The sequence below is a fragment of the Myripristis murdjan genome, chromosome 16, assembly GCF_902150065.1.
Source record: "Myripristis murdjan chromosome 16, fMyrMur1.1, whole genome shotgun sequence".
In the NCBI taxonomy this organism is placed as follows: Eukaryota; Metazoa; Chordata; class Actinopteri; order Holocentriformes; family Holocentridae; genus Myripristis; species Myripristis murdjan.
Window position 1 is genome coordinate 27,774,203 of NC_043995.1, and position 27,808 is coordinate 27,802,010.

General features: G+C 41.2%; 2 protein-coding genes across 3 annotated transcripts; one reads left to right on the forward strand and one right to left on the reverse strand.

Annotated features, from left to right (window-relative positions):
- Positions 1 to 1,063: 1,063 nt before the first annotated feature.
- On the forward strand, positions 1,064 to 13,898 carry rab5ab (RAB5A, member RAS oncogene family, b). Of its 2 annotated transcripts, none has more exons than XM_030071944.1 (6): positions 1,064 to 1,260; positions 3,346 to 3,572; positions 5,954 to 6,105; positions 8,462 to 8,584; positions 8,920 to 9,013; positions 11,709 to 13,898. In XM_030071944.1, exons 2-6 carry the CDS (start codon positions 3,407 to 3,409, stop codon positions 11,822 to 11,824), a joined length of 651 nt encoding a protein of 216 aa, XP_029927804.1. In that variant the 5' UTR covers positions 1,064 to 1,260; positions 3,346 to 3,406; the 3' UTR covers positions 11,825 to 13,898. The 2 variants fall into 2 exon arrangements, with proteins under 2 accessions (XP_029927804.1, XP_029927805.1); XM_030071945.1 differs by lacking the exon at positions 1,064 to 1,260 and adding an exon at positions 1,462 to 1,568.
- A 450-nt stretch (positions 13,899 to 14,348) lies between these two features.
- On the reverse strand, positions 14,349 to 15,717 carry LOC115373714 (protein phosphatase 2C-like domain-containing protein 1). Its single transcript, XM_030072215.1, is given in 3 exon segments — positions 14,349 to 14,656; positions 15,230 to 15,605; positions 15,607 to 15,717. Coding segments are annotated over 3 exon segments (795 nt in total).
- Positions 15,718 to 27,808: the final 12,091 nt, after the last annotated feature.

Below are 27,808 nucleotides of genomic sequence, written 5' to 3' on the forward strand. Positions count from 1 at the left end.
CCATTCAATGTTTAACATATCCAAATAGATGATTAACATACTTTTTTTTGCTCACTTTTCCCAATTTAATGGGTACAACTGGGTCAACATGAAACTGATATTATGATATATTTTTGGTGTTCAGTGTTTGATCCTGGGCTCTTTTTTAAGCCTTATAAAACCCATAAGAAATATCATGTCACACAAATTCGTTTTAGTTGTTTTGGATGACACTGAGGAACTATAACAAGCCACTTATAATGGTCAAAAAAAATTCCTGTGCTTTAGGGCTCTCACCTGACATAAGGACACCTGTACTAGGGCCAGAACCACTGACAGTTAATGTGACATGTTGGATCATGACATTTGATTCCCACATGAACTTTGATGTATAAGGAGGATAGATAGATAGATAGATAGATAGATAGATAGATAGATAGATAGATAGATAGATAGATAGATACTTTATTCATCCCGAAGGAAATTCACAATTTCCAGCAGTATCCACAGAGTACAAGATTAAGTAAATCAAAAATAAAGAATAAGTAAATCAAAAATAAAGAATAAAGATGACCCTCGAGATCTAAAGATCTAAGTACCAATGTGCAAAAAAACAATGTGCAAAAAACCAATAAAACCAGTGTGCATCGATGTATACAATGTGCATAGATGAGGGCAATGTGCAAATTTACAGTATAAACAGATGATAAATAAATAAATAAATAGCACCCAGATGATAAATAGATGATAAAAAGCCAATAAAACCAGTGTGCATCGATGTATACAATGTGCATAGATGTGGGCAATGTCCAAATTCACAGTATAAACAGATGATAAATAGCAGACTGGTTAATGAGGTTATGTTTTTATTTTAAGGGCTATTTAGGTAGTCGACAAGACACATAAAATTGGGTAATAATTTTTATTATAATTATTTTCTGGACATTTTAATCACTGGGGTCAAAATGACTCTAACTGATTAAAAAAATAGTAAATTTGAGTGTAACAGGAGGGATACAGGGATATTAATTGGCGATAAATGCCGCGCTGTGATTGGCCCATTCGCGGCGCTACGTCACACATGTCAATTCCAGTCATACGATCTGTCATCATCCTTCGTACGATGCAAAAAAGGGAAGTTGAAAGAAGTGGGAGAGGGATATCGCAAGCCTTATGAAGCCTAACGTCAGCTAGACACACAGTCGTCATCCCGTGGACAGGCACTGAGGTGCAGCGCACATTTTACCGGGACATCCCTCACATTTAGTCGCTTCGGGATAGGTGAGTAGCTCGTCTTAGGCGGCTAGCGAGCGGCTAAAGCGGAGGGCTCCTCCCGATGCGGGCAGCTAAACGGCGTTAGCTTCACGTTAGCCAGGCCGAATGTCGTTTTTGTCAGCCCCGCTATTAGCTGGCTAGCCAACGTTAGCTAACACCGGTAGGGCCGACGTAGTAAGCCTAGTGAATTCACAGCACTTTCCTGTAGATGATTCACACAATAGTTATAGTTTAGTAACGTAAATAGCGGTTGTAATGTGATATGGCGCATACCTAGCGCTAACCGCAACTCATAAGACCGCTCACTAAATTAGGTAAGTTAGCCAGCGTTAGCTAGCTGACATTAGTTGTACACACCCAAAGCTGCATCATCTGTGTTGGGGTTTTTACTCTAAAGCTGAATAGTTAGAGCCACATCTTGTCTCGGTTTGTCAAATGTGTTCATCCACGCCCCGTCTGAGGCCAGATAAAGTTAGGTTAATTTGTGCTCGGTGACAGGCTGATATTGGTTTTTGTCGTTTCGCACTTTTTCTGGTGAGCTAGTCACCTTACCGACGCTAGCAGTCGTTAGCGTGCTAATTTGAGCCTGTCAACAACAACAGAACAGGTTATTTGTGGTTATCTGTGTCGTAACACGATTTCCAGCAACTTGACAGCGAGTATTTCTGGCCTGCTTGACTGTGTTTACTTGGTTGGTGGGGTTTGAGAAATAACTGCAGGGGAGAAATGCTAGGTAATTTGTTGGGATCTGGGGAATAGTTGTCTGCTAAGTGATCAATACGGCTATAATGTTAGATCCGCACACGCTTGAGCACAAATCAGTCTCTATTTAACCTTGAACTGTATACAAAGGTAAAGTTACATGCCCAGATCCCTGTCACACTAATCTGCTTTGAATCAATCTGCCTCACAGAAGTTTTGGCCTCTGGAAAAGTTGCTAGAGATTTTTTTCTAACAAGTTTCCACATGCAGATCTGCTTTGACAAACCACCGGTCAGCTCTCTGACTTGCACTTTAATCGGTACCGGTGACAGACATGGGCAGCTTTCACAAATGTTTTATGATACAGAGAGAATATGCCAAAGTGTTTTGGTGGATAATATACCCCAGCCACCTGAGAAACACTGTTGTGATTTGCCCGTACCTGGTGTATTTATTCATTCAGCAAGCCATTATCACGAGTTAATACCAATCCTGCAGGTTGTGTGGTAAAAGTGGCTGCTGAGCTCCATCGCCAGTGGGGCTGAAGTATATTTCCCACCCTGGTTGCTGTTTTTGGTGTCATTAAGGCCTCTATATTTGACCTGCTTGACTGTCCTACTTCAACATGCACATTTATGTCTACCTTTGTTTCGACATAACTTACTGTTTCTATATCTTCATTTGTTTTATTTCCATCTTATTGACATTTGTTTCACTGCCTCTGCTCTTTGTTTTTCAATTGATTGCTTGGTTTTAGCACACAGTATTTGCACTTACCTGTTTTATACTCTTGTTTTTTCACTTTATTGTGAAGCACTTTGAGCTACACCCCCTGTATGAAAGGTGCTATATAAACAAAGTGTTATCATCATAATTACTATTGTTAAATTACAGATGGATAGTTTTAAGAGGAACTATCTACATAAATACGTTTCATTTTGTATTTCTAACAATTTTCCACAATTCACGACAAAAGTGCAGCACTCTGTTTCTTGTCTCACACATGACTGAACATTTTTGACCATAGTTTCTGAGCGTATGGAGTCTTTGAGGGTTTAGATATGACAAGGGAAGTAATAGGTTTTAATGAGCGAGGTCTCGTGTTTGGCAGAAAAATGTTATATTGTATAACATGTACGCATATTTTTTTTATTCTGGGCTAGACTGAGAGCGGTCCTGTGTAACCACAACACAGATTTGAGTCATTACACAATAATCATAGAAGTTTCTCATAAACATGGGCAGACCTGTAAATGGCATTTTTACCAACTTTAGTTTGTCCGCTATTTTTTAATTCTTATTCTTTGCTGATGTTTTTTATATTCTGTAATTTTTTTTTCTGAAAAATCTGGTGGTGACACTTTGCTTCCTTTTCTCTGTCGCTTTCAGTCATTCAGGACAACTCCACACAGCACGTCAGTGTCCGGAGGAAGAGACTGGAGAGTGTGACATGGCAAGTAGAGGTGGAGCAACAAGACCCAATGGGCCAAATGCAGGCAACAAGATCTGCCAGTTCAAACTAGTGCTCTTAGGGGAGTCGGCCGTGGGGAAGTCAAGTCTTGTCCTCCGCTTCGTCAAGGGACAGTTTCACGAATTCCAAGAGAGCACAATCGGAGGTATGACACTTTACACACATGTAGATTTACATCATTAGACTACAAGCAGACAGCAGCAACAAGAGGAATGGTCAGAGCCATAGTTCCCCCACATTAGATGTAAGAAAATGCTGTTTGAATGATTTCAGGGCTAGAAATGTTGCTAAGAGCTAAGGAAGTGGGTAGAAAAGCATGTGTGGAGGTGGATGATAGAGAAGAGGGAGAATTAAAGGGGGACTAATTTAAGGGGGATTAGGAGAAAAAAAGTACTTTTTTTTGAAGTGCTGAGTTTTCAGCTTACAACTGCAGACAGAGTTGTGAGCATGAAAGTGTATTTTAGGAACACAGACAGTTGTAGGAATGATCGTGGGAACTCTCAGATATCCTTCTCTGGAATTTCTAGCGGCTTACATAATGTTAAGCCCATTCCTTATTGTCTCTATTAAAGCTCATACTAGTGTTCAGTCAAATTGTCCTCCTTTGTTTCTTGTTCTGTCATTAGATTGCTCTTTTCAAACTTGTCGTTTCCTGGAGGAAAACCAGAAGACCTTTAAATTCCTAAACAATTTCAGGAACGTTTCACAGACACTCCAAATATCAGGAAGTGTGACAACCAGGAAGGAAATATTAAAAAGCCCGTCGAAGCCCTGACGTAGACCTCCAGCATTCGAAATACATCGCCTTTTCAAATGTTTCCCTCCTCGTTGTCACATTTCCTGATATTTGCAGTGCCTCGATCCCCGTTTCCAAGAGCACCCAACACATTTTTGATATCTGTCTGATCACATGGCAGCATCCAGTGATCTTTTTCTGTTTGTCAATTTTGGGAAACGTATTGTAGCACACAAGACCACAGATTTCACCTGTTTTTCTTGTCTTGCAGTCTCATATTTATGAGCATAACTGAGATTATCCTGCTGACTCTTGATACACCTAAAACCTCCTACCTCCTGGGAACTCAGGCAATCCAGCATGAATGAAGAAGTAATAATATACACTGGAGAAACAAATAAATATGATTTGGGTAAAATCATGGCTGGAGAAATTCGGTCAGCATTGGATGATACACCTTTTATGTTATTTACTTTGTATTTTAATTTTTTTTTTTTTTTTTTTTTTTTTTTTTTTTTGAGAGCTGTAGAGGTGGCTGAGCTTTTTCAGAAAAAAAGGTTCTGGGTCCTCATTGGCTGCTGGCAGTGTCCACACTAAGGCCATGTTCACATGCAGCATTTTTTTTTCTCTGCTGCCACTGGCTTTTTAGGAAAAAGCATGTGTACGGCATAGGAAAGAAAAAAATAAACAGCCATTGAGGTTATTTGCACGCTGCTACAGAAAAACACAGACTGACGTCACAGACTATTTTCCTGTGTTTTAAAAAAAAAAAAAAAATGTGTCAGTACTTTTGATCAAGCCCCCCTTTTTTCTTGGACTTTCATTTTTACTGGAATGGAGAGGCTCTTTGGGTTTTTGCTTCCACTTCTGTCCAACCTGCAGATTGTTTCCCAAGAGAAGACGTGGAGGCACAAACAAATGGTTGGCAAAAAATGGAGCTCTCTGAGGAATATCTTCAATCATGCTATTTTAGAGAGCTGTACAAATCACCAGGACCATTAGCAGGTTGTGTTTCCTGTTGAAAGTCAGATGGACAGCCCGAGAGACCAATCAGAGAACGGTGGGATGGGTCTTTCTCCACAATTATCAGGGACCCTCTCCCAGGCTCTCTGCTGTAAAAGCCTGGGAATGAGGTTAGGCAGTGGAGCTTTTTAGGTGTCTGTTTTAGAGGGTCCGCTTTCTGAGCCGCTTCCCACAGGAGTCCATGTAAAAGAGGACGGAGGTGACAGCTGAAAAAAAAAAAATCCCCCAAAATACCACTTTAGGTCTTAAATATGACTCATACCTACATGCATCATTCATAATATAATATGAGAGCTGTTGCCAGGATATGAAAATTTAGGGCTGTGCAGTTTATCAATATTATATCGCTATTGTGATAGGAGGCTAGATCTTCCGGGATTTTGGATATCATAATATCGTCATATGGCTTAAATTAGTCTTTTCCTGTTTTTAAAGGCTGCATTACAGGAAGGTGTTCTAGCTGTTTTATTATTTGCCTTTACCCTGCTTAGTTATTATATAAGCATTACTGATGATAAGTTATCAAAAATCTCATTGTGTAAATATTTTGTGAAAGCATTTTGTGAATAGTCTTGGCTATAATATCTTCACAATATTGGTATCAAGATATTTCGTCAAAAATGTTGTGATATTTGATTTTATCCATATTGGCCAGCCTTTCCAATAATTCTCTAGTGTGTGTGTGTGTGTGTCCAGCCTAAGTGTCAAATTATTCCATTCACGGTCACATTTGTCATTGGCGTTTGACTGTTTTTGTGCCCGTGCAGCTGCCTTCCTGACTCAGACAGTATGTTTGGATGACACAACAGTCAAGTTTGAGATCTGGGACACAGCTGGTCAGGAGCGCTACCACAGTCTGGCTCCCATGTACTACAGAGGCGCCCAGGCGGCCATTGTGGTCTACGATATCACAAACGAGGTGAGTCAGGAGCCAGTTTCTGTGGCATGTGCTCACGCTGGTTATCACCCGAACAATGTTTTTGTCAAGGATGAGCAGATAGACAAAATACAGTGTCAACACCACTATCAGCTGTGAACACTCCTCAGTCATGAAGCCATCGAATATTTGCTTGTGGAGCTGGGCTTTGTTTCAGTCAACCACGCGCTGATTGTGCTAGTTTTGACTGTTGTGGTGCGTGAAAATGTAAAAAAACGTCCTCTTTCTCCTCTTTGAATATAAGACGTGTGCACGTCCAACCTGTTCCTGGCATGTGTTGGATAAAAATAAACTTTAGAGCAGCTGCAAAATACAATCCCCACACTGTGTTTACTCTGCAGTCGACGTACAACAAACAATACACTCAAACTTGGAAAGCAGCGTTTTGGCCAACATGGTCTGGTTGCTTTCATTTAGTTTTGGGCTCTTGAATCCAGTAAGTAGACAGATTTATATTGTATTTGTCCTCTTTCCTTTCTCTCAGAATATTGGAATGTTTTGCAAAGTGCTTGCTAGGATTTTAAAGCTCCACACATCCCGTTTAATATTATTTTACTATAATTATATTTTGCCTAAATTGCTAGCTCACCAGCAGTGACAGGATCCACCTTCAGCTGCTCTCCCTCTTGGCTGTAACAGCTGTACAAGGAGACTATAAGTGAACACCTTCCCCAGCTAATTAAAAATAAGCCGTTCCGTGTCTCCGGGGTCACAGAACATCAAATACCAGGCATGTGAATTGTATAAACCCAGCCCATTCAATTTGTGGCCCGCGGGCCACATCCAGCCCAGAGACAACCACAGAGTGGCCCAGTGAGCTTGAAATAAATACGATTATTTAAATAGCATACCATTTTAATTGTGATATTATTGTATAAAAGATATTTGTTAAAGCAATGTTATTCTGTAGCCTAAATAGTTACAGCACTGCGAGCATTGTCCAAAATCCATAACCAGTCAAAAAGGAAAAACCAGTGTGAGAAACACCAGGATATGTTTCACAAATCAACATTTTCTCATGAGACTCATTTCCGACCCTGCCTGGTAGCTTTTCAGAAGATTTGGCTTTTGACAGTCACAAGTAGGCAAGTGCTCTCCTGAAAATATGTCTCTGAAACGTAAAACTGACAATGAGAACCGCTGGTTTAGCCCTGTGTGTGTGTGTGTGTGTGTGTGTGTGTGTGTGTGTGTGTGTGTGTGTGTGTGGGAGAGGGAAGGAGATACTGGTAGGGAGAGACAGTGTGTTATTGGTTACTGTTATTGCCACTTATTGTGATTCTGTGCTCTGATAGCTCCTTTTTATTCAGTTTCTGCACAGAGTCTGATGTGTCTGGGTCAGATATGTGACCAATAAATAAATATATATATATATATATACATTTTTTTTTATTATTTCAAAAGTGAAACAAGTAACATTGCTATTTTTTTTACAACATTAATTTGGTTTGGTTAAAATTTGTCATTACCAAAAGCAAAAAAAAAAGTGTTTTTCAATCAGCTGCTGAAAATCTGGCCCAACTGAATTTGTAAATGCACAGCCCCGGTGTGAACCAAAACCTTACTTTACATCTTCCCAATATTAGCTGCAAAACAAATGCTCAGTGTGCTTTTAATCAGTGTGATCAGGATAACCTCGCAATAGATCCCTGGTTTTCTTTAAAACAAGGGAATATGTACAATGTCGACCTTGTTGAACTATATTTAGACAATTCCTTGTGACTGTTGACATTTATAAGTACAGTTTCTTCATTATTTCCCTACAACTTGTTATATATTTTACATAACTTGATGGATGAAGGCTGTCTTAGAGGATTATTAGCAGGAGGATACTGACTCATGAATGTGCTTCAGGCGAGCTAACTGTAAGATATTTTGTAGTAAGGGCAAAGTCATTATGGTACACAGTGGATTTTGCCAGTTTTAATCAACTAGCCTCTTCTTAGTCAAGAGAATCATTGTAAAATCATGTAACAGGTGACTCATACCTTGAAGACTCATTACGTCTTTGAGTGTTAAGAACAGGCATGTAGCCCACATTTTATTTTTTATTTTTTCATGTATGCACATCTAACTTCTGCACGCCAATATAACCCAAATCGTACTTCCCAGACATGATGTGGCTTTTACTCTGGAAAAAAACGCTGCTTTTGATTGTCATATTTCATCAGGTTATCTTCTGATGAGACTGTGTCCTGGACTCATATCGAAAGGCCAATCAAAGCCCAGCCAGACATTATGGGAAGGGTCCTGCTGTCCTTATCTTTCCACCACATCGGTCTTATTGTTATTTGACCGACTGAGTCACTTCTCTCCCCCCCTTCCCTTTTCTGTTTGCCAGGAGTCATTTGTACGAGCGAAGAACTGGGTTAAAGAGCTCCAGAGACAAGCCAGTCCAAATATTGTAATAGCGCTGGCTGGGAACAAGGCCGACCTCGCAAACAAGAGAGCATTGGACTTTCAGGTTTGTATCCGTATTCATGAATCAGAACCACAGAAAGCCATCAGCTCTCATCAGAAGTGAGGCTTAAAATCCTGCACTGTCTCTGTTTTTTGCCAAACTTCTAGGAAATGGAGGTCACAAACATTGAAATGAAGCCTAAATTTGGGATGCTAAATTTGTTTCTAACTGATTGTTGCATCTGGGTGTCTGAAATGATGAACAGTAAATGTAATGAAACACTGATTTGACAAGCACTTCTCTGGTTCTGCGCTTCTTCAACACTGCCAAATGTGAGGTACTCTGAGTTCATTTCATTGTAATTAATGATTTCATAATGTTTGTTTCGCTCTTAACAGGATGCACAATCATACGCAGATGATAACAGCTTGCTTTTCATGGAAACATCAGCAAAGACATCTATGAACGTCAACGAGATATTCATGGCGATTGGTGAGTGTCTCTGCCGAAATTCAGGATGTGTGTTTGACATGTGCTTTGACCTGCGATACTAACAAGTTGGACCGTTTATCACCGCACAAATGAATCTTAATCCCTTTATGTCTGTCTTCAAAAACATATGTGCCGTATGCAGGCATTTTCGAGTTGTGGTGAAGCTTATGATAAGGAAGCAGAGGTTGTGGAAGGAGCTATCACTGTGGAATTATTTTACAGAAAGAGAGCAGCCTGATAGCTTTGTGCAGTGCTTGCAGTGCAGGTATTTCAAGCAGCTGCAGCAACAGGCGTACCCTCAGTGTTTGTGCACTGAAAAGGTAAATAAAGATAAAAGAATCAGCTATGTATTCTTCAAGAAGTTGTTAAACTGTGCATAATGCTTTTCTGTCATGAATTGATTGGCTTACAGATTGATCAGTGTGATGCTTGTAGCCCACAGCTGTTTAATTTATTAAACAATAGAATGACAAAAGTGTTTTATCAGCACAGGGTATCAGTGCTGACAGATACTCGGTGTTATATGACTTGGATCGGCTTGGTGGGGAAAATAGGATATCCGTAGTGCTGTATAGTATTCTTAAAAATCACATTATTGTTGTGAAACTGATACCTTGATATATATGGACGACTGGTCGCCTCTGACTCTGGTGGTGTTAGTGTTTCTCCAATTTTAGGCCACATTTCCCATAAACATCTTTGCTTCCTGTCACAAAGAGGATGTCGGGGCTCGGCGCCCCTCCCCCTCACTTTGTGTGCTTTGCTGCACTTTGCATGCATGGATGAATAGGATAAATATATTGCAAGTGATTTTTCCATCAGCCTTTCACTGCCTTCACCACCTGCTGCTGAGAGAGAAAAGCTTTAGCTGTGTTTGTGCTGGCAGAACAGCTTCCTCTTTAAGTTTTCTGCTACAAATCAAAGCAGCAGATTCCCTGCACAGCCTGAACCAGCGGCACACGAGATAAAATGCAGTGACGGGGCCAGTAGAGGCTGACAGTCCTCTTAGTGATGGTCTTATTTGTTGATGGTAATTATGCTAATGTCCCAGAATGCATGTAGTAATGCTTTTTCTAATGTTAAAATGGTACACATAGCATCTTTTTTATGTGTTGTAGACAAGATCTTTTTTTTTTTTTTTTTTATCAAAGCTTGTCTGATGATTAGTGTTCCAGCTTTATGTTTTAATGTTGAATTTCCATGAACTATATAAACGTAACATGACATTTTAAATTTCAAACACAGTTCAGATTCGGAGATCTTAGTGTTTGTTATCGATGTTTATCACTCTGCAGGGGAAGTGAAAAAAATATGTTTAGTGGAAAACTAGTTTAACCTCTCACCATTCTGCTCCTTTTTTTAAACCCGTATTAGTGAGGTGACAGGGCGTCTTCAGGGCAAAATAAAAGGTCAACAAGTAGATGCCAAATAAAAGTGGCATTCATCTGAGAGCTGGGAAGCTGAAGATTGATTTGAGATGCAGCTCAGCTCTGTGTGTCACGTTATTATACTCATGAATCTGGAATAAACCCTGTGTTTTGGTTAGATCTGTTTATTTATTCATTCATTCATTCATTCATTCATTCATTTAGAGTGTATAAGGGTTAGAACATTATGATGGGAGCATGTGATGGCCATTTTCATGTTCAATTATGTGTCATAAGTTGTTGCAGCAATTTTGGGGTTCATACCATTTGGCACACAGATTTTGTGCAAAATGTAACCATTTTTGACCACTTCAGAATTATTAATCATCGTCCAAAATCCCTCCAAAATACCACATTACAGCACCAAGACCTTGAGGAGCACCATAGAAAAAAATCATGCTGTGATTTGATGTCAAAAACATTTTACATTTGGAGATTTCTCTGAGAATTGGATGGCAAGCATTCTGTTCTGGAAATTGCTTAGAAACTCCCCTTTATTGTCAGTATTCCTGGAAAACCAGGCATCCTGTGAATGCCCTCAGTGTCTACTTTGTGACTGTAAACTTTCATGAGGCTGTGATTATCCTAGAGGTCACTGTAGGTCATTTTATACAGTGATATCAAGTGTAAAAAATGGTCTCTCTACAATGAAATGGCTGCTATGGGGGCTATCGTCATCACACATGAATAAAATGAGGCTCATTGACTCCGCAAGAGTCTCAGCTTTCTGTTTAGACCCCAGTATGCACAAATACACCATTTTACACTAGGCCAGAGTAACACATTTGCACTTCATGCAAAAAATGTTATTGTTTGTGGTCGAAACTACATGTGATTAGCCTGAGATGGGCATGTCTGCCAAGGGGAGACTCTTTAGGTCTTGAAGATATCTTGAGGTCAGAGGTCAAGGGGCCCCTTTGTAGAGAGCCATGCCAGTTGTTCCTTTTGCCAAAATTTGGCTTAACTTTAGAGTGATATTAAGCCACCTTGCTGACACCATAACACTCTAGCTTGAAAACAGAGCCCTCTACAGCCTCTGAAAGACAGCATGTCGCCCACGCTTGTTGGCGGGTTGTCAGAACTTTCAGGGGTTAACTGATTTTCTTCCTTTTTTCTAACCCGAGGCTGACAAAACTCCCTGTTAGTCCTTTGACGGTCCCAATATTTTTGTTAAATTCCCAGACTTTTACTAGAAATTCCATGACCGGTGAGCATGCTGGATAATTGTTGGCAGTGTCGTCACTGATGTTGTGACTGTTTCATTGCAGCGAAGAAGCTACCCAAGAACGAGCCTCAAGCCGCCGGAGCTGCTAGTGGACGAAACAGGGGAGTGGACCTGACGGAGACGGCCCAGCCCACCAGCCGCCCCTGCTGCAGTAACTAACCCAGCTCTTCCTGCTCTCATCCTCCCCGCCTTCCCTTCACCCCTACCAACTGAATAACATCTGGACATGGAGCTGCTCGGCCTCCTGACGTCAGACCTGACCTTCAACCTCACTCCCCTGGAATAGCTAAAGACTCTGTATAGCTGCATTTCTAATACTTTTTGTTGATGTTCTTTTTTTTTTTTTTTTTTTTTTTTTACTTTTGTTTAAAAAAAACGTGTATATCAGTATAATGGATGCATGTATCACTACAAGGCCTAAAAAAACACACATTTTTATCTTTATTCAGTTGGAAGACTAACCCCCAATGAGAAAGATGAGCGAGCAAGAAATGGGTGAGTGTGTGATTGAGTATGTTGTGTGTGAATTTCAAGAGCGATTTGCTGATGAGGAGGTGTAGCCCCACTCGTCAGTTCACAGGGTCGACGGGATGTGAACGATGTTGCATCTAATACACTGTGCGGTTGAGTTTTGCTCACAATCAAAAAGAAACCAAATTGTTCCCATCATGACACGCCTGGTGGCTCTGACTGTTTGATAAGGCATCAAAGCGTTGGCGCGGTGCCAGGCGGGCGTCTGCCGTGCAAACCAAGAATTCCTGCATCCTGTTACACAAGAGGATATCTCCCTCCATGGTTCCTGCTTGAGTTTGGAGAAGTATGAAAAATGAATTTGGTACTTTCCAGTTCTTGAAAAGTTTGGGAAAAATACACAAAAAGTCTAAAATATGTTACAAAAGCTGCTTATTCAGCACACGCCTGACTTCCCATTATGTGTAGTCACTGTCATTCAAAATAATAGCAAAAAAAAAAAAAAAAAAAAAGTTGAATGTGATTTGTAAGCTATAGCGTGATATGGCCTAGTCACATTGCCCTGCTTGTGTCAGAACACATCACACTGAACAACAATCCAAATCCTGACATTCAGTGGTGAAATCCTGGTCTGGAAAACACGGTGTTTTGAAGTGGAAAATGTGCAGGAACCCTGTTCATCCGCAGAGCAGCTTGGCAGGAACACGAAGCATCATTACCCCCGAGGCCAACAAGAGGCCGGTTCAACAGGATTCTCAAATGTGGTTTTTCAATCGGACGACTTTCATGACTCTGCATAATCGAGGCCCTCAGCGGCTTGTGTGTTACAGAAGTCCCGTGTTGTATTGCGACACTGTTTAAAAACTGGATGTTGAATCGGTTAACGATGTGGCTTCAAAAGAAAAAACACCGACAGGAACTTGGAGACTGCCGAGCATACGCCATCCTGCTTTGTGACTTGTCTCGCAAAGACTTGAACATACGACTAGTCTTATGTTAATCCTTCGTCTTTGTTAATCCACACTGTTACTGTTCAGGTCGGCAGTCAACCTCCATCCAGTTCGCTGGTCTGAATCGAAGGGGATTATTTTAGAGTAGGGTTCAGACAGCACACCAACTGAAAATTTTACTATTATCCATTGTCACCTCTGTGGAAAATATACTCTGATGTTGTTATAGGGTGCAATGTTGCAATGTTGTCTTCTTCCTCTTCTAGTACAGCTTGCAGAGCATAAGCTCACCAGGAAATTATCTAGAGATTCCGAACAATTGTACAGTTCAATATAGGTCTGCTTTTTTTTTTTTTTTCTTTTTCTTTCTTTTATTATTATTATTATTATTTTTTAAATTTTCATTCTAGACCTTGTCACAAACTGGTCAAATGTTAATCAGTGGTGGTCTTTTTAGGTATATGTAGTGTTATTAACAAAAAACAAACAAAAAAACAAACAAGCAAAAAAAAAAAAAATCCTTCCCTGGTGTCTTGTTACTTTTTCTCAAAGATGGTCCATTCATGTTTGAAAGGAACTTTTATTGCATTGCACAGTGTTGATCATGTTTTAATTAATGACTGCCCTTCAATTTTATATGATGGACTGTATTGGACTTGCTAACCTACAGCTATAAGCAGGTAGCATAATTAACCTATCAGGCAGTCTCTCTTACAGCTCAATGAATTTTAATGATGTAAGACAACATTACTAGTGATGGGCTGATCAGTTTTGAGTGTCTGGATACAACTTAATAAATCCAATAAATGAGATCTCTTGTATGGCTTTTTTGATCTGAATGTCACTGGCCTCACGTGTGTAAGTGCGGCAGAATGTTGAAATAACACGACACGTCTTGGTTTCTACTTTTACTCAAATTGCATTGTCAGATTACATATAATCTGTTGGGTTCTGGGCAGTGCTCTCACCAGCTCTATCTTCCAAGCCCTTGAGCAGTATGACTTTGACCGAGATGTTTTCTTTTGACTCTGAACTGAGCGCCGCATCCACAAGCTCTCTGCAGATCTCAGCCGCAAGGTGTTCGTAGTCCACGAGGAGATTTCCAGGAGCTGCAGCCAAATTTTCTTCTACGTTATCTCTAACTTCCTTGCTCGAGGACTGGTGTCGGTTCCTGGTTCTGAGTTTCCTGTATATCTCTGCACTGCTCTTGCCCTCCTGGTGTCTCTGCTCTTGGGTGTGAACCTTCCCAATCCTTCACTCTCTCAGGTTTGGCCAGGTCTCAAATCTCTGGGAGACAATGACCTCTTAGTCTTGTCAGTAACCGTCTTCACAATCTGATGAGTCACCCTTTCATTGAGCACATCCCAGACACCACTGGAGGCAAGAACCAGTGGGTGGAAAGAGGGATCGTTAGGCAGACAAAGTGTAAAAGGCACAGGGATCACAGATTTTTTGAGTCTTTGGTCTCTGAAATGGCCGTGGCCTTGATGAGCCCTTCCGTTTGGGATAATGCGCTGACGTTCTTCAAAGTTGGATGTGCTGTGGTCTTGGGTCAGTCGGAAGGTTTTCTCTTGACTCTAGAGGACAGTGTAGATGTTACCTGTCGGGTGAAGATGAGTTTGAGTAGTTTACTACAAGACCACTGCATTGTGAAACAGCTTTAGAACAGTAACTGTGGTAAGCACTGCTCTAGAATAAGTCAATCTCAATATTTTGGCTCAATATTTGCAAGTGTAAACATGCAGGTCAGAGAATTTCAGCACCAAATGATGATTTTCAGGGAGAAACCATTCTTAAAAGAAATTGTGAAAGGATGTGAATTGCTGGTAAGCCAAAGACACAACCATACTGTGTAAACATGATTTTAAAAAAAATTATTTCATTCATCACATAAATCATATTTAGTTGCTTAGGTTATTCAGGTTGAGAATAACTGCACTGAGGTGGTGATGCACTGGACAACTTTTTGGGCAAGTTGAAAGAAATATTACTTCGGCCATCACACAAACCAGAAAACGTTAAAAGGGATTTTGGACCTTGTGGCTGACTGTGTCATGCTGCTGGGAGAGCTGCCCATCAGCTTCACCCTGAAAGCTCCCTAACGACTTTACAATGAAATGCTCAAACATAAATGACTACTCACCACAGTTAGAAATCGTAATCATTCCACTAGAAGAAGCCATTCCCGGATTTTTCCAGTCTTCAATAAGGCAGACCACGGCTGTGCAACCACTCCGGCGGATTCTTGATGTTTCATTTCTCCCCGGTGTGAGAATGCACTCCGTCCCGTGGAAGGCAGTGTGAAAGGCCTGTCCCATTTCGACTGAATTATCCTGCTGTGATTCTGAATCAGCACCCGGTCAGAGGGGCATTTGTGTCCATGCTCTCCCCATAACAGAGACCCTCAAAGCGGGACAGAATGTCTCTGCGAATGTCTCCAAGACGAATGAAGGGTCATCTTTGGAGAGCTGGTCAAGAACTAGTAATGGCAATTCCCTCGATGCTATCAGTGCTGAACTTTGCCTCATGGAAGCCATCGAACACCCCAAATAAGCTCGCCCCCTCCTTGCCTCCATACTTATCGATGAAGACCGTTTCATCCATGTCTTTCCTCCATTTGGAGTTCTTCATTTCACAAATTGAGAGCAGATCTGCGGGTTTCCACTCTTGTAGGTGTTGATGTAGGATTCTTCCATGGGACAAGGTTACCCTCACCTTATTCTAGATTTGAAGACAAAGTATGATTGAGCATCTTCTCATCGAGGGTGTAGTGTTGAGAATAAAGAGCTCTGGTCCTCAAGGTTAGGTTAGGTTAGGTTTTTCTGAGCAAAGACAGATATGGCATCCTGGAGGGAGCTCTGCGAGTTTTAACGGTCAAACTGATGGATTTCCAAGTTATCCTCTTCTCAGACAGCACCAGTCTGTGTACGTGAAGAAAGCACTTTTACCACAAATCAATTTCTTCTTTCTTCTTCTAAATTAAGATGGTATTTCAGACTGGATTCAGCCGTTTGCTGACCTTTCCATGCCAACAGTTTCCCTGGCAACAAAACCACTTTTTGAACTGTGCAGGTCGTGTGTCTGCAGCCTGCCAAAGGGAGTATGGCAAAGACGGGAGGAAAAAAAAAAGTTTTTCAAGATTTTTTGACATTTTGGAAATGAGCCTGTGAGGGAGGCGTTTTCAACTTTTGATAAATAAGCTGTAAAAACTGCACTGAGATGAAGTTTTGACAAATTAGAGGAGAATGCCACTGATATTTTGGACTCTATTTTCTGCCCTGGGATTATTCAGTATGGATTTTTAAGTACTCACTATTGTCGCTCATAGCAAGAAATGACGGTGATTGTTTGTTTCACCCCCAAATTTGGGACATCACACTCAGTAGTAAGCATACTGATGAGTTGGAAAACATTTGAGACTTCAGCCATTTGAAAAATGTGTCAGCTGCCCTGAAAATAAATCACTGTGATATTGAAGTTATGCATGCATCTGCTCTTCTCAAAGCATTTTTAGAAGACATCAGCATCTGTGTTTTTTAAATACCAAGTAAGGAACGTCAGGATTTTTTTTTTTTTCCTGAACCTGATGTGTAGCATTTTGGAATTTGTCCTCTCTTATGGAAACTCTGGAGTGGAGCAGAGGATTGTGCCGAGGACGGCGCACCATTTTCCACTTTAGACCATAAGCATCACTGCATAAAAATGAAGCTCAAAGAAGTATTCTGCATTTCCAGGAAATCATTGTCCCATTCATTGTCAGTGGAGCCGATCCGGGTCAAACATCCTGATGTGACAGGTAGGTTCAGTGGGTCTGAGAGAGTTCACGTTCAAAAATGTTTCACAGGTCAGAGAAATAATACGTTGCCGGACAAAATCAGTATGAGCAAAAAGTTTTTCACAGGCAAATGAGACCAAACACCCAGATGATCAGCCAGAGTTTGTTCTTTCAACTACAGGAGCTCAATGGTCTTTCCCTTTTTTGGCTTTACATTTTTCAAATTTGACCAAGCAGATCATATTTTGTGCAGTTATCATTACTTCTACAAAATTACTTATTGTTAACGGACACGTATTTTTGAAGCAGTGCAGTTTTAAAGGGGTTTGAATGACTTTCAGGTCATTTACCACACAGGCCAAATGAGCATGTGAAATTTGTTGTGTCTTGTTTAATTTCTTCATCTTTTCTTCATCACAGATTGCACAGTCGGGCATTTAAGTTACAATTCATTCAATTCAGTTTTCATTTACCTTTCAAGCATGTTTTTGAGAAGTCTGGGTTCTTGAAAATCTTTGGCCTCAGCCGTTTAAAACTGCATTTCACAGTGTCCACCATGAGGGGGCAGCAGTACACTTTGGCAACTTTTAGGAAATGATCCTTGAACAAGGCCAGGCACTTTCACTCTGCTGCATCTCATCTATGAAAAAACCCAAACCCACCCACTCCCCCCTCCTACCTCACACACACACACACACACACACACACACACACACACACACACACACATCATGTTTATGCATTTACATAACAATGTGAGCGAGTTCAGTTGGGGTGAGAAAATTAGCAGACATCCACAGCTGAATTATGCATTTTTCATAAATACATCCCTTACAGATTTCCAACAGTTTCCACTAAGTGAATTTAGCTGCATAAAATCAAGCGGGCCCTGAGAGTGAAGAAAAATGTGAAGTGCGGAGGGGCAAATGTCAAAATTTTCAAACTGAGAAGAGCATTTTGACATTGAGGTGCCTTTCACGCCAGTCTGCACACTGGAGACGGTCTTCATGGCAAAGGTTTTATTTCTCTGCACTGATATGTGGAGATATAAGGAATGTGGTGATAAAATGAAAATAGAAAAATCTGGGAAGAAGTAAGTATGAACATTGTTTTTTTTTGTGTGTGTGTGGACCATCTGCCTTTATCAGATTGTCAGTGTTTATTTATTTCTTCAGTTATTTATTTTCATTTAGTATTTGCACAGGAGCGGTTACATCAACCCAGCAGGCTGCCATCTTTACAAAATTTTAAAGTGGTAATCTTGGCGACTTACACTATATGGGCAAAAGTATTGGGACACCTGCATAATACACCTGCAGGAGCTATTCTGACCTCACATTCTAAATCCATAGGCATTAATATGGGGTTGGTCCCTTTGCAGCTAAAACAGCTTTCATTCTTCTGGGAGGTTTTCTACCAGATGTTGGAGAGTGTCTGTGTGAGTTTTTGCCCGTTTATCCAGAAGAGCATTTGTGAGGCCAGACGCTGATGTTGGAACAGAGGGCCCGGCTCGCAATCTCCGTTCTAGTTCATCCCAAAGGTGTTGGATGGGGTTGAGGTCGGGGCTCTGTGCGGGCCGGTCAAGTTCTTCCACACCAAACTCGCCCAGCCAAGCCTTTATGGAGCTTTACACCGCTCCATCCGACGCTTGGTGTTGTGCTCGGTGATGTGAGGCTTGCGTGCGGCTGCTCGGCCATGTTCAGTTTTTGTGCTGATGTTGATGCCAGAGGAGGTTTGGAGCTCTGCAGTTACTGAGTCAGAAGAGCGTCGGCCACTTTTACGCACCATGGCAACCTTCGCTCTGCAACTTTACGTGGTGCTGCCCCCTGGTGGCTGAGTTGCTGTGGTGCCTAAACGCTTCCACTTTGCAATAATCCCACTTCCAGCTGATGGTGGAATATCTAGGAGGGAAGAAACTTCACCAGCTGACTTGTTGCAGCGGTGGCTTCCTATTACATTACTATTACAGCACCATGCTGGAACTCAGTGAGCTCTTTAGAACAAGATGTTCTTTCACTAATGTTTGTAAAGGAAGACGGCATGGCTAGCTGCTGGATTTTATACACCTGTGGCAATGAGACTGAACGAAACACCTGAATCCAGTGATCCAGAGGTGTGTCCCAATACTTGGGTCCATATAGTGTATTTGATGCTAAGTGCTTTTCGCTGTGTTATTTCTGCACCGCCCTGCAAAGAGATCGTCCATCAGTCAGACAGAAGCACAGTCACTTGATTGGTAAATTTGTTGTGCAGTAAGGTTAAAAAGACACACAAGAGACACACAGTGTCATAAAACATAACCCGGTGTGGGTGATTTTCTTGCCATGGTGGCTGTCGCTGCTCTTGGATCCACACACTTCCTCTGTTTATTCCAGACAAACCAGAAACTTAAAACGAATCACTCCCTGTGCCTTCCTGAGGTTGTTTTTTTTTTTGTTGTTGTTTTTTTTCCCAGGAAAGACCTACCAGACGCTGCATGTTGACGACAGCAAATGTAAACGCTTTCACATCCTGGATATGGTTTGCATCACTGTCGAGTTCTATCAATCATTAATAGAGAGTATTAAAACATTTATGTGGAAATGTTGCACAGGGATATTTTTAAGGTAGACAGCAAAAGAAGTGCCACCTTTTCCTGACAATTAGCAGCAATATCGGCTGACAGGTAGCATCAAAGTGCTGCTTCCCTCGTCTTGCCTGCCTGCATTTGATATGTCAGAGCGAAACACAAGGTTAGACCTCCTGAAAGTCACGCCTGTTGCCTGCTGTGATCTCCATAGCCGGCGGCATGCGTCACCTGTCCTGGCTGTCATCGGTAACCCTGGGATGTCGCCACGGTGACAGTCTCATTACGATGATAACTCTGCCGGCTGAATATATTACTGTTATGTTCCTCATGGTGTTATGATGGCGCAGTGTTGCGGTGATGACCGGGGGGCCAGTTCTGCAAACTTTAACTCCTGAGCTGCAGGCTGTGTGATATTTCACCCGCGACCTGCAGGCGAGAGACGAGGAACAGAAAACGGTTACCAAAGAGACAAACCAAAACGGCCTTGGAAGATAAGCTGCTGTGGTTTATCGCTGTGTAACTGATGTGGATCTGTAACCTGCCCCGGTGTTCAGCGCGCCTCAAAATTCAACAGCTTAAGCCGCAGAGCATTAAAACCCATCACAAAAAAAAAAAAAAAAGTCCTCACAGGTTTTCACAAAAAAAAAATAGATAACTTTTCCAACTTTTGATACCTTATACTTTTCACCAGAAAACAATAATTGAACTGCACTCTTTAAATTATTCTTATTATTATCTGGTACTAATATGGACCTTTGTGTCTGAAATAAACAATTAATCTACATTACATACAGTATATTGCTATTATTGCATATATTTTTATGTGTATGCACTGTGACAGATTATGGTCAGACCACCCTGATATATCTGGATGATAGAGGCCTCAAAAACCTGGTATCAACCAGTTAAGTGTATTCCACCCAGTAATGATTATGAATATTTATGGATATAGTAAATGCCAACGCTGCACCTTATGTCTATGGTAAATGTGAATGGTACATGGGAAATAACCTGAATTTATTGTAATGTGACCTTTTGACTTATTTCACACAAATGCATAAGTGTGCATCATCATCATTGTTATTATTATCATTATTATTGATGTTAGTAGTCATTGTATTAATATTATTACTTGTTGTAGCAGTTGTATCACTAGTATTACTGTCATCATCCTGGGTTTCACTGAAGAGATTTATTCATGTAAAAAATATCAGCTATCAAAAGTTTCAATCCAAAAATATGGATATCAGCCTCAAAAAAAAGCCTGTTGAAGCAAAATATAGATTTAGTAAGATACTGTATTTTACACAGTTCAGTACAGCAGAACACTGACCGGTTATGTTGCAAACTTCAAGTGTCATATCTGTGCCATTTGTCTCAGAAAATAATCCACAACTGAGAAACAAAACAAGAAACGTGGACATAAAATGTCACATGCTTCAAGTAAATTTCTCAAAACGTGCTGCATTATCATGAAGCAGGAGAAAAGAGATCAAATTAGTCGAGTATTCAGATCACTTCACCCTAAATATCCACATAACAAGCCATTTAATTGATATTTTTATCCAAAGCACCTTTGAAGCGGCATATATTTTTAGTATTTTCGGCGTCGGTGGTCCCAGAGGGAGGCCGACCCCTCAGTGAGAGCTCCAGTGTCATGCTCTGCCGGCTGAACCGGCTGACTCTTAAAATAAGCTCAATAAGCCTGAGCACGAGATAAAATCACTGGCTAAGCTGGTCATTTTTCCACAGTGCAGGGCTCCGGGAAGGTTATATTAAGAGATTGTGATCTCCCAGCCGCCTCCACCTTGCATAGTACCAGTGGATCTTTCCTCCAGAGCAGATCCTTTCCCCCCACATGGCCCAAATTAAATTCATTAATGTGTTCTACTGGAATGCTTATTTGGTTCCTTGAGGTGAAATGGAGCAGTGTGGCATTTATACTGTCACACAGGCTGATGTGTGGGCCGGTCATTGGCATGGAACCATTTCTGCTACTAGTTCCCTATCCTTGTAATTTATAGCGCCTTTCAGATGTGTTCACACATGAGTGCTCAGGGCCAGACGGTCAGACACGCTCTCCCCGTGTTTATAGCGCTGGGATATTCGCCAGGGTCAAAGTGTCCGTCTCACTTGAATGACATCTGTTTGAGCCAATAATTAATGGCTCAATAATTGATGTGACCGTCAAGGAGATTACGGCGAGGTTAGGTCAGTCGTTAAAGCATGCTAATGAAGGAGGGGGGGTCACCAAACAGCCTCTCCGGTGGTGCGCTGTGCAGACTGAGAACTGATGAAATGATGAATATTTCACTCTCCATCATTAGTGCAGTGGTTACATGTTACATTTACCAGAGTCTAAATAAAATATGAGGTTGTGTGTCCACTTTTTCCAGGTGCGGTGTGCTCCTGGCAGCAATGATAGCAGGGTTTCAGGGACTATAATCCGTAGAATTTAAAGATAGTTTACCTTTCAATCATAAAAAAGTGCCGCACTTCGGCTGAGTTTTCAGTATTCACACCGCAGCAGCAGCAGCCACGGCCAGTGTGTTTCCCACAGTCATCTGTTTACCTCTGCTGGGTGTAAAAAAAGGTGCCTGGAGGACAAAATGGCTTGGTGACACCGCGCTGAATGGAATCACTTTGATATCTCCTGCAAAATACATCACAGTCCTCAAAGTGCTGGGATTCATGCCGCCCACCGAGCGGCTGGGCCTGTTAACTGCTCGGGTGATAAAAGCAGCCAAATTCTTTACTATATTTAGTTTATTTTTAAACCTTTCTTGATGCCGCATTCCAGAGATTCAGGAGAAATTCTGACTTTTTACCAGAGGAAAAAAAAATGCAATGCAATGGCACTCCATAGAAACATGGCAGCATATGATGTAAACACTTCATCGCATGACTTTTAAAATGGTTGCAGCCCTCAAAGTGCAATGAAGTTTTCAAAGATTGCATGACCTCATACTGACGAATTAAAGGTCATGCAATATAATATGTTGTAATAAAAGGAAGTTGAGCTTCAGCTGAATGCATTTTATACTTTCAAGCAAATAGGATCACTGCATGTAAACTGCTGCTCTTTGGTGCACACTTGGGACTGGAAATGGTCGCACACCTGCCCACACTCAGAAAATAAAGCACACTGTTGTACCATTAGGGGTGCAGGGTCTTGTCACTGAGGCAGTACCCTCAAAGGCTCAGCTTTTGCACTCTTTTTGTACATCAGGTACTTATTTGTTCCCTTGTGGTTTGTTCCAGTCTTGTTATTATAACTGCAATATTGACTGGATAATTGTGTCACCTGTTTTTCATTTCCACACGTCTACAAAACGTATTGAATTTCAAAGCTACTCAGCCATAGCAACCATAAAAACAGTACATATCTGTCCCTTTTACTGCTTGGGAATATTTATGCACTGTGTGGCTCTGAAAAAGGTTCACATAATTACCTTGAGGGACAATAATTAGCCCTAGGGGGTAAATTTTTGTAGACTGTACCTCTTGTACCTTTTTGTCAACTTGACCTCAAGTCTATGCAAGATTACGCACTCTGATTGGTTGGCCACAGGTGGATATCTCTGTGTATGGGAATTTAACGACATGCACATTAGCTGCATTTACACGGACCCTAATATTACACTAATAACATGAACAATAGCCCAATCAGGAATAAAAAATGTCTCATGCAACCACTTCAATCATTAGAGGCTGGCACGATCAGGTCGGGTTGGACAGGCTGGTGTAAACCTTCGATAATCTGTTCAATATGGAAAATTTCAGCGCCTAATAACCATGCAAACGCTTAATCTGATCATTTCTCTCTGGTCGGGGTAAATATATTCTTTCTGTGCATGTGGTGGGAACATTATGTGACAGGGCGAGTTTCTGGGAAGGACAGAAACACAGCGGTAGCAAACCGTAACTAGTCTGTGGCTGATGAAACTTTTTTGCTGTAAAAGATTAAAGATTAAAGATTAAAGATGAAGATTGAGTCATGAGTGATGAATGCCTCCGTGGTCGAAATGCTCGAAACCACGAGTCCTTCAAACAAGTTGTGAAAAGATGAACAAATCCACCGAACCATCGAGCAAATCAAAACCGCTGCAAAGGTTTGGAGGCTGCCCGTTACGAGGCTAAAGGTCAAACGTGGTTTTTCAGCCAGTTTTCTTTTTTTTTTTTTTTTTTTTCAGTTTTATGGACCACCTGATGGAAGAGCGACCACTGGCCAACATGACTTTAGCAGATATTATATTCATATTTCCGTCAGATTAGCTACTGAACCACTTTGAAGAGTGAAGCTGGAATCTCTAATCAGGATTTCAGTCGGGTTGAGGAAACAAAAACCTCTCGTTGCAGCTTTAAATTTGCTCTTTACCTTTTACGTTTCATTTGACTATAAAACGTGCCGCTGAGTTGCTAATATTCTGTGCTGACCGGCTAACTAACGTTGTGAAATTTCCCTCCGATCACATCAGCAGCTGCTCGTCACGCTGGGTGTTGAGTTGACAGATCATGCGGTCTGTTTCTGAGCGCCGCCGCGCTCCTCGGTCAAACGGCCTCGCCCCTCCTCCCCCAGGAGCCGCAGACTGTGGCTGTGTCAGGACAGCCAGCTCAAATCCAGTTTTTTGGCGTAGGCCTATCTGATTTAAGACGGATACGGAAAAATGCCACATGAAATCTGATTTTTTTTTTTCTTTTCCAATCTGACTCACAGCACATTTGTATGTGGTTTCAAAAGCAACTGAAACTGCATTTCTTCACATGCGACTCAGTTTGACCTGTCAGATCGGTCTCACGTGGGTTATTTATCTCAGTTAGTTTTTTTAGGTGAAAAAAACTAACTGAAACGATATTGCATACTTACAAAACTCATAAACTAATAAAATAAACTAATTAAAATATAAAATAAAAATGTCTTTAGTTTTAGTGTTTGTCATTTTGGTGAAATTTATGGCACCACAAGCATGAGGAGGCGTTGCTGCTGATGTTTATTGAGAACAGGATGTCGACATGACTGGCTGCCCTCACAAAGTGTTGAGTTTGTATGGTAATATATATTCTGAACTTATTAAATCTTAATCATAAAAAAACCCGAAAACTAATACAGAAACTCATAAAAACTAAACCAAACAAGACATCACACACAGAGCAACAGAATAATCCACAGCAATCATTTTGCTACTTGAACCAGTTGGAAAAAAAAAAAAAAAAAACTGTTGCACACGAGGCAGTGAAGGTACACCTGCATCGTTACTATGACGACCAGATGCAAGTACAGTCTGAACGATAAATCAGACCCGACGGATCTGGACTTGAGGTTCGGGCAGCGGCACAGCGGGGCCTTCAGTGCCTTGCTCGAGGGCTCTGTGGCTTTACGAGTGGCTGCTGAGAGGACCATCAGTCATCAAAGAGCGGCTGAAAGACGAAGCCCTGCTCACAGGTGTTGTTTTGGAGAGATATTTGCAGCGCTCGGTGTTTTTGTCGGGCTCATCTGTTACACTTCAAAGCGTGCCGGCTTTGTTTCATCCCATCATGGCGTGAACTTTTTCGTTAAGGTCACACATCAAAGTTACACATCACTTCATCTTGGGGGGGGGGGGGATCAGCACACTGATGACAATAAGGACAACATCTCATCAGCCTGATATTTTTTTTTCTCTCTCTCAGTGTGTGTGTGTGTGTGCGTGTGTGTGTGTGTGTGTTTCCAAGTGTGTTTGCACGCACTCAAGCTCTCACCAGGCTCTGTACAAGAAATGCAGTTTACATTTGATTCCAATCCAAGGCTGGCTTTTGCAGCAAATCTGTAAAGATACCAGCTTTCATTGAAAACACACACACACACGCACACATACACACACACACACACACACACACACACACCGTGGCTGTTAGCTGTTAATGCTCATGTTGTGCAGTCTGGTCCACATCTACCAGTTTATAGGCAGTGGACTTCAAACAACACCACTCTCAAAGATAGATGAACAGTTTAATGGATAGGTTTTTTTTTTTTATTTTATTTTTTATTTTCTGTCAGCTGTTATTGTGAGTCCCAGTAACGGGAGAAGACAATGCTGTCTATATTCATGAGCGCTGTGATAACACAGCTGTCAGGCAAGTCCTTGAAATTTTTCGAATTGCAGTCTTACTGTTCATGTAGCTCTGTTGTATTTTTTTTCTTTTCTTTTTTTTTTTTTTTTTTTTGTACCACAGCGCCGTGGTTTTCAGGAGCCAAATTCATGCCAGTATCTGACAGCGAGACACTCCACTACCAGGCTGCTATCAAAATCCATCACAGCGTGGTGAACATCGTTTTCCACGAATCATGTCTGCTCTTTATTGAGTGCCTAGTTTTATAAAAGTGGATAAAAGTTGAGTTGGAGAGAAATTTTAATGAGGGGTCTTCACCTTGGCTCGGAGTTTTGCACACCGTGTTCATAATCTTTTCATTAGCATATGCAGATGAGCTCAGCGAGCGTGACATGACAGGAGCGGGGAGCTTTTGTCTTGCTTCTTTGCATCGCACGTGGGCATCAATTCACTGAAACTTAAAGGAACAATCCACTCAAAATGCTATTTTCCCACTTAGCTCCGGTGCAGGCTTTCCATCTATTTAGATTACTTTCTACTTTTTTCTGCTGCGAGCGCCCACTCTCTCCCTTCATCCCAATACCAAGCGGCTGGATGGATATGATTTCAGGAGCTCAAATCATCAAAAACTGACATGTGAAAAAAAAAAAAAAAAAAAAAAAAAAACTCAACTCAACCACAGCTCTTTCCAAAACAATAACACAGATTCCTGACATAATCCACAGCCCTAAGGGGTGACAACATTTTTTTGTTGTTGTTGTTTTTTGTTTTGTCTTCCTTCTTTCTTTTGAGAACTATTTTCTGCCGCCAAACAGCAGCTTAACTGTATCGATACGCCTCTAGTTTGTACTCGTTCAAATCAAATCACACAGAAACTATGTGGAGGTGACAAGTTGCACCATGGACATATGGGAAAATATCTATTTTTTTTTTTTTTGTATTTTGGGGGAACTGCTCCTTTAAAGCGCTAATCTGCCAAATCCTCCTAAATGAAGCGGCAACTTGGACATTCTTATTTTGTTTGCATGATATGATTGATTCGATTTGATTTGATGTGAGTCACCACGCAGCGCAGAGGAAACACCTGTCCTGAATGCCCCCAGATGTGATTTGTTTTTACATTTCTGCTGATTTTTACTGTCTTTACTCTCCGTTGTAACGATAAAGATCATATTTTCCCTCGCTTAGGCTGAGGTGTGTTGAATGCTGTTTATGACAAACCACGCTGCTGTGTTGTGCTGGTAACACACCGCAGGCTGTGCTAATGGCTCATTTGCTGCCGTCCGCTCGCGAGCCACGGAGCCCGGAGTCGCGTTCATGTCTTTCCCTGTTGTTACAACATCAGAACTGCGTGCTTGCTCTGAAGTGATGCTGCGTTCGATTACACTGGGAACTGGGAAACGGCCAACATGGAATTTCCTGCATCCCACCGTGGAGAGTTAGACTGACTGAGGTGGGAACAACATGAACGCCTGCAAGAAAGTTGCGTTCATTTGGCAGCTTTCAGTGCAGAAATTAGTTGAACTGATGATATGAATTAACATGCAAATACAACATCAGGGCTAAAGGGCCACTGTGCACTTTTAATATCGATGTTAAGTAGAACAGGTGTCCAACTGTATTGCTTGATCTTAAAGTATGCCATGTGCAAACAAAAATAGTGTAAAAGCTTAAATTTTAAGCCTTAAAAAACGCACCATGCTTTAAGCCTTAAGCCTTAAAAGATGCTGTTGTTTTTTGTTGCTGTTGTTGTTTTCCACTGTGAAAGTCACCATGTTGATTTGCAATCATACATCACAGAACTTCACCTCAGATAAATCACCGCTCTGAGAAATCTCTGCGTCCAACGAGGAGTTATGAAGCTGAAGTTGAAGTATGACGTTCGCGTGGATTTTTCCAACTCGGAAGTCAAAAAAAAAACAAAAAAAAAAACTTCCCAGTTCCCACTTCCAGTGAACGCAGCACAGGTCGCTGAACTCCACAAACATGGGGGAGAGCTTGGTAGTTGCCATGTTGAATCTGCAGTTTGGCTTTCGTGATTAATGATGAGCTCAGCGTCCCCTAAGAAAACTGTCTGGGCTGCAGAGTGGAGGAAGGAAAACACCCTGTTTTCTTCTGATTTTTCAAAAAAAAAGAAAGAAAGAAAGAAAGAAAGAAAAGAAACTAGCAAAATAAATAAATAAATAAATGGAAACATCATATATCAACGGAGATGGCAACAACAAACTTTCCGTCATGACAGCACATATTAATATTTTCTGTTGACATGGACTGGAGAGACTTGAACC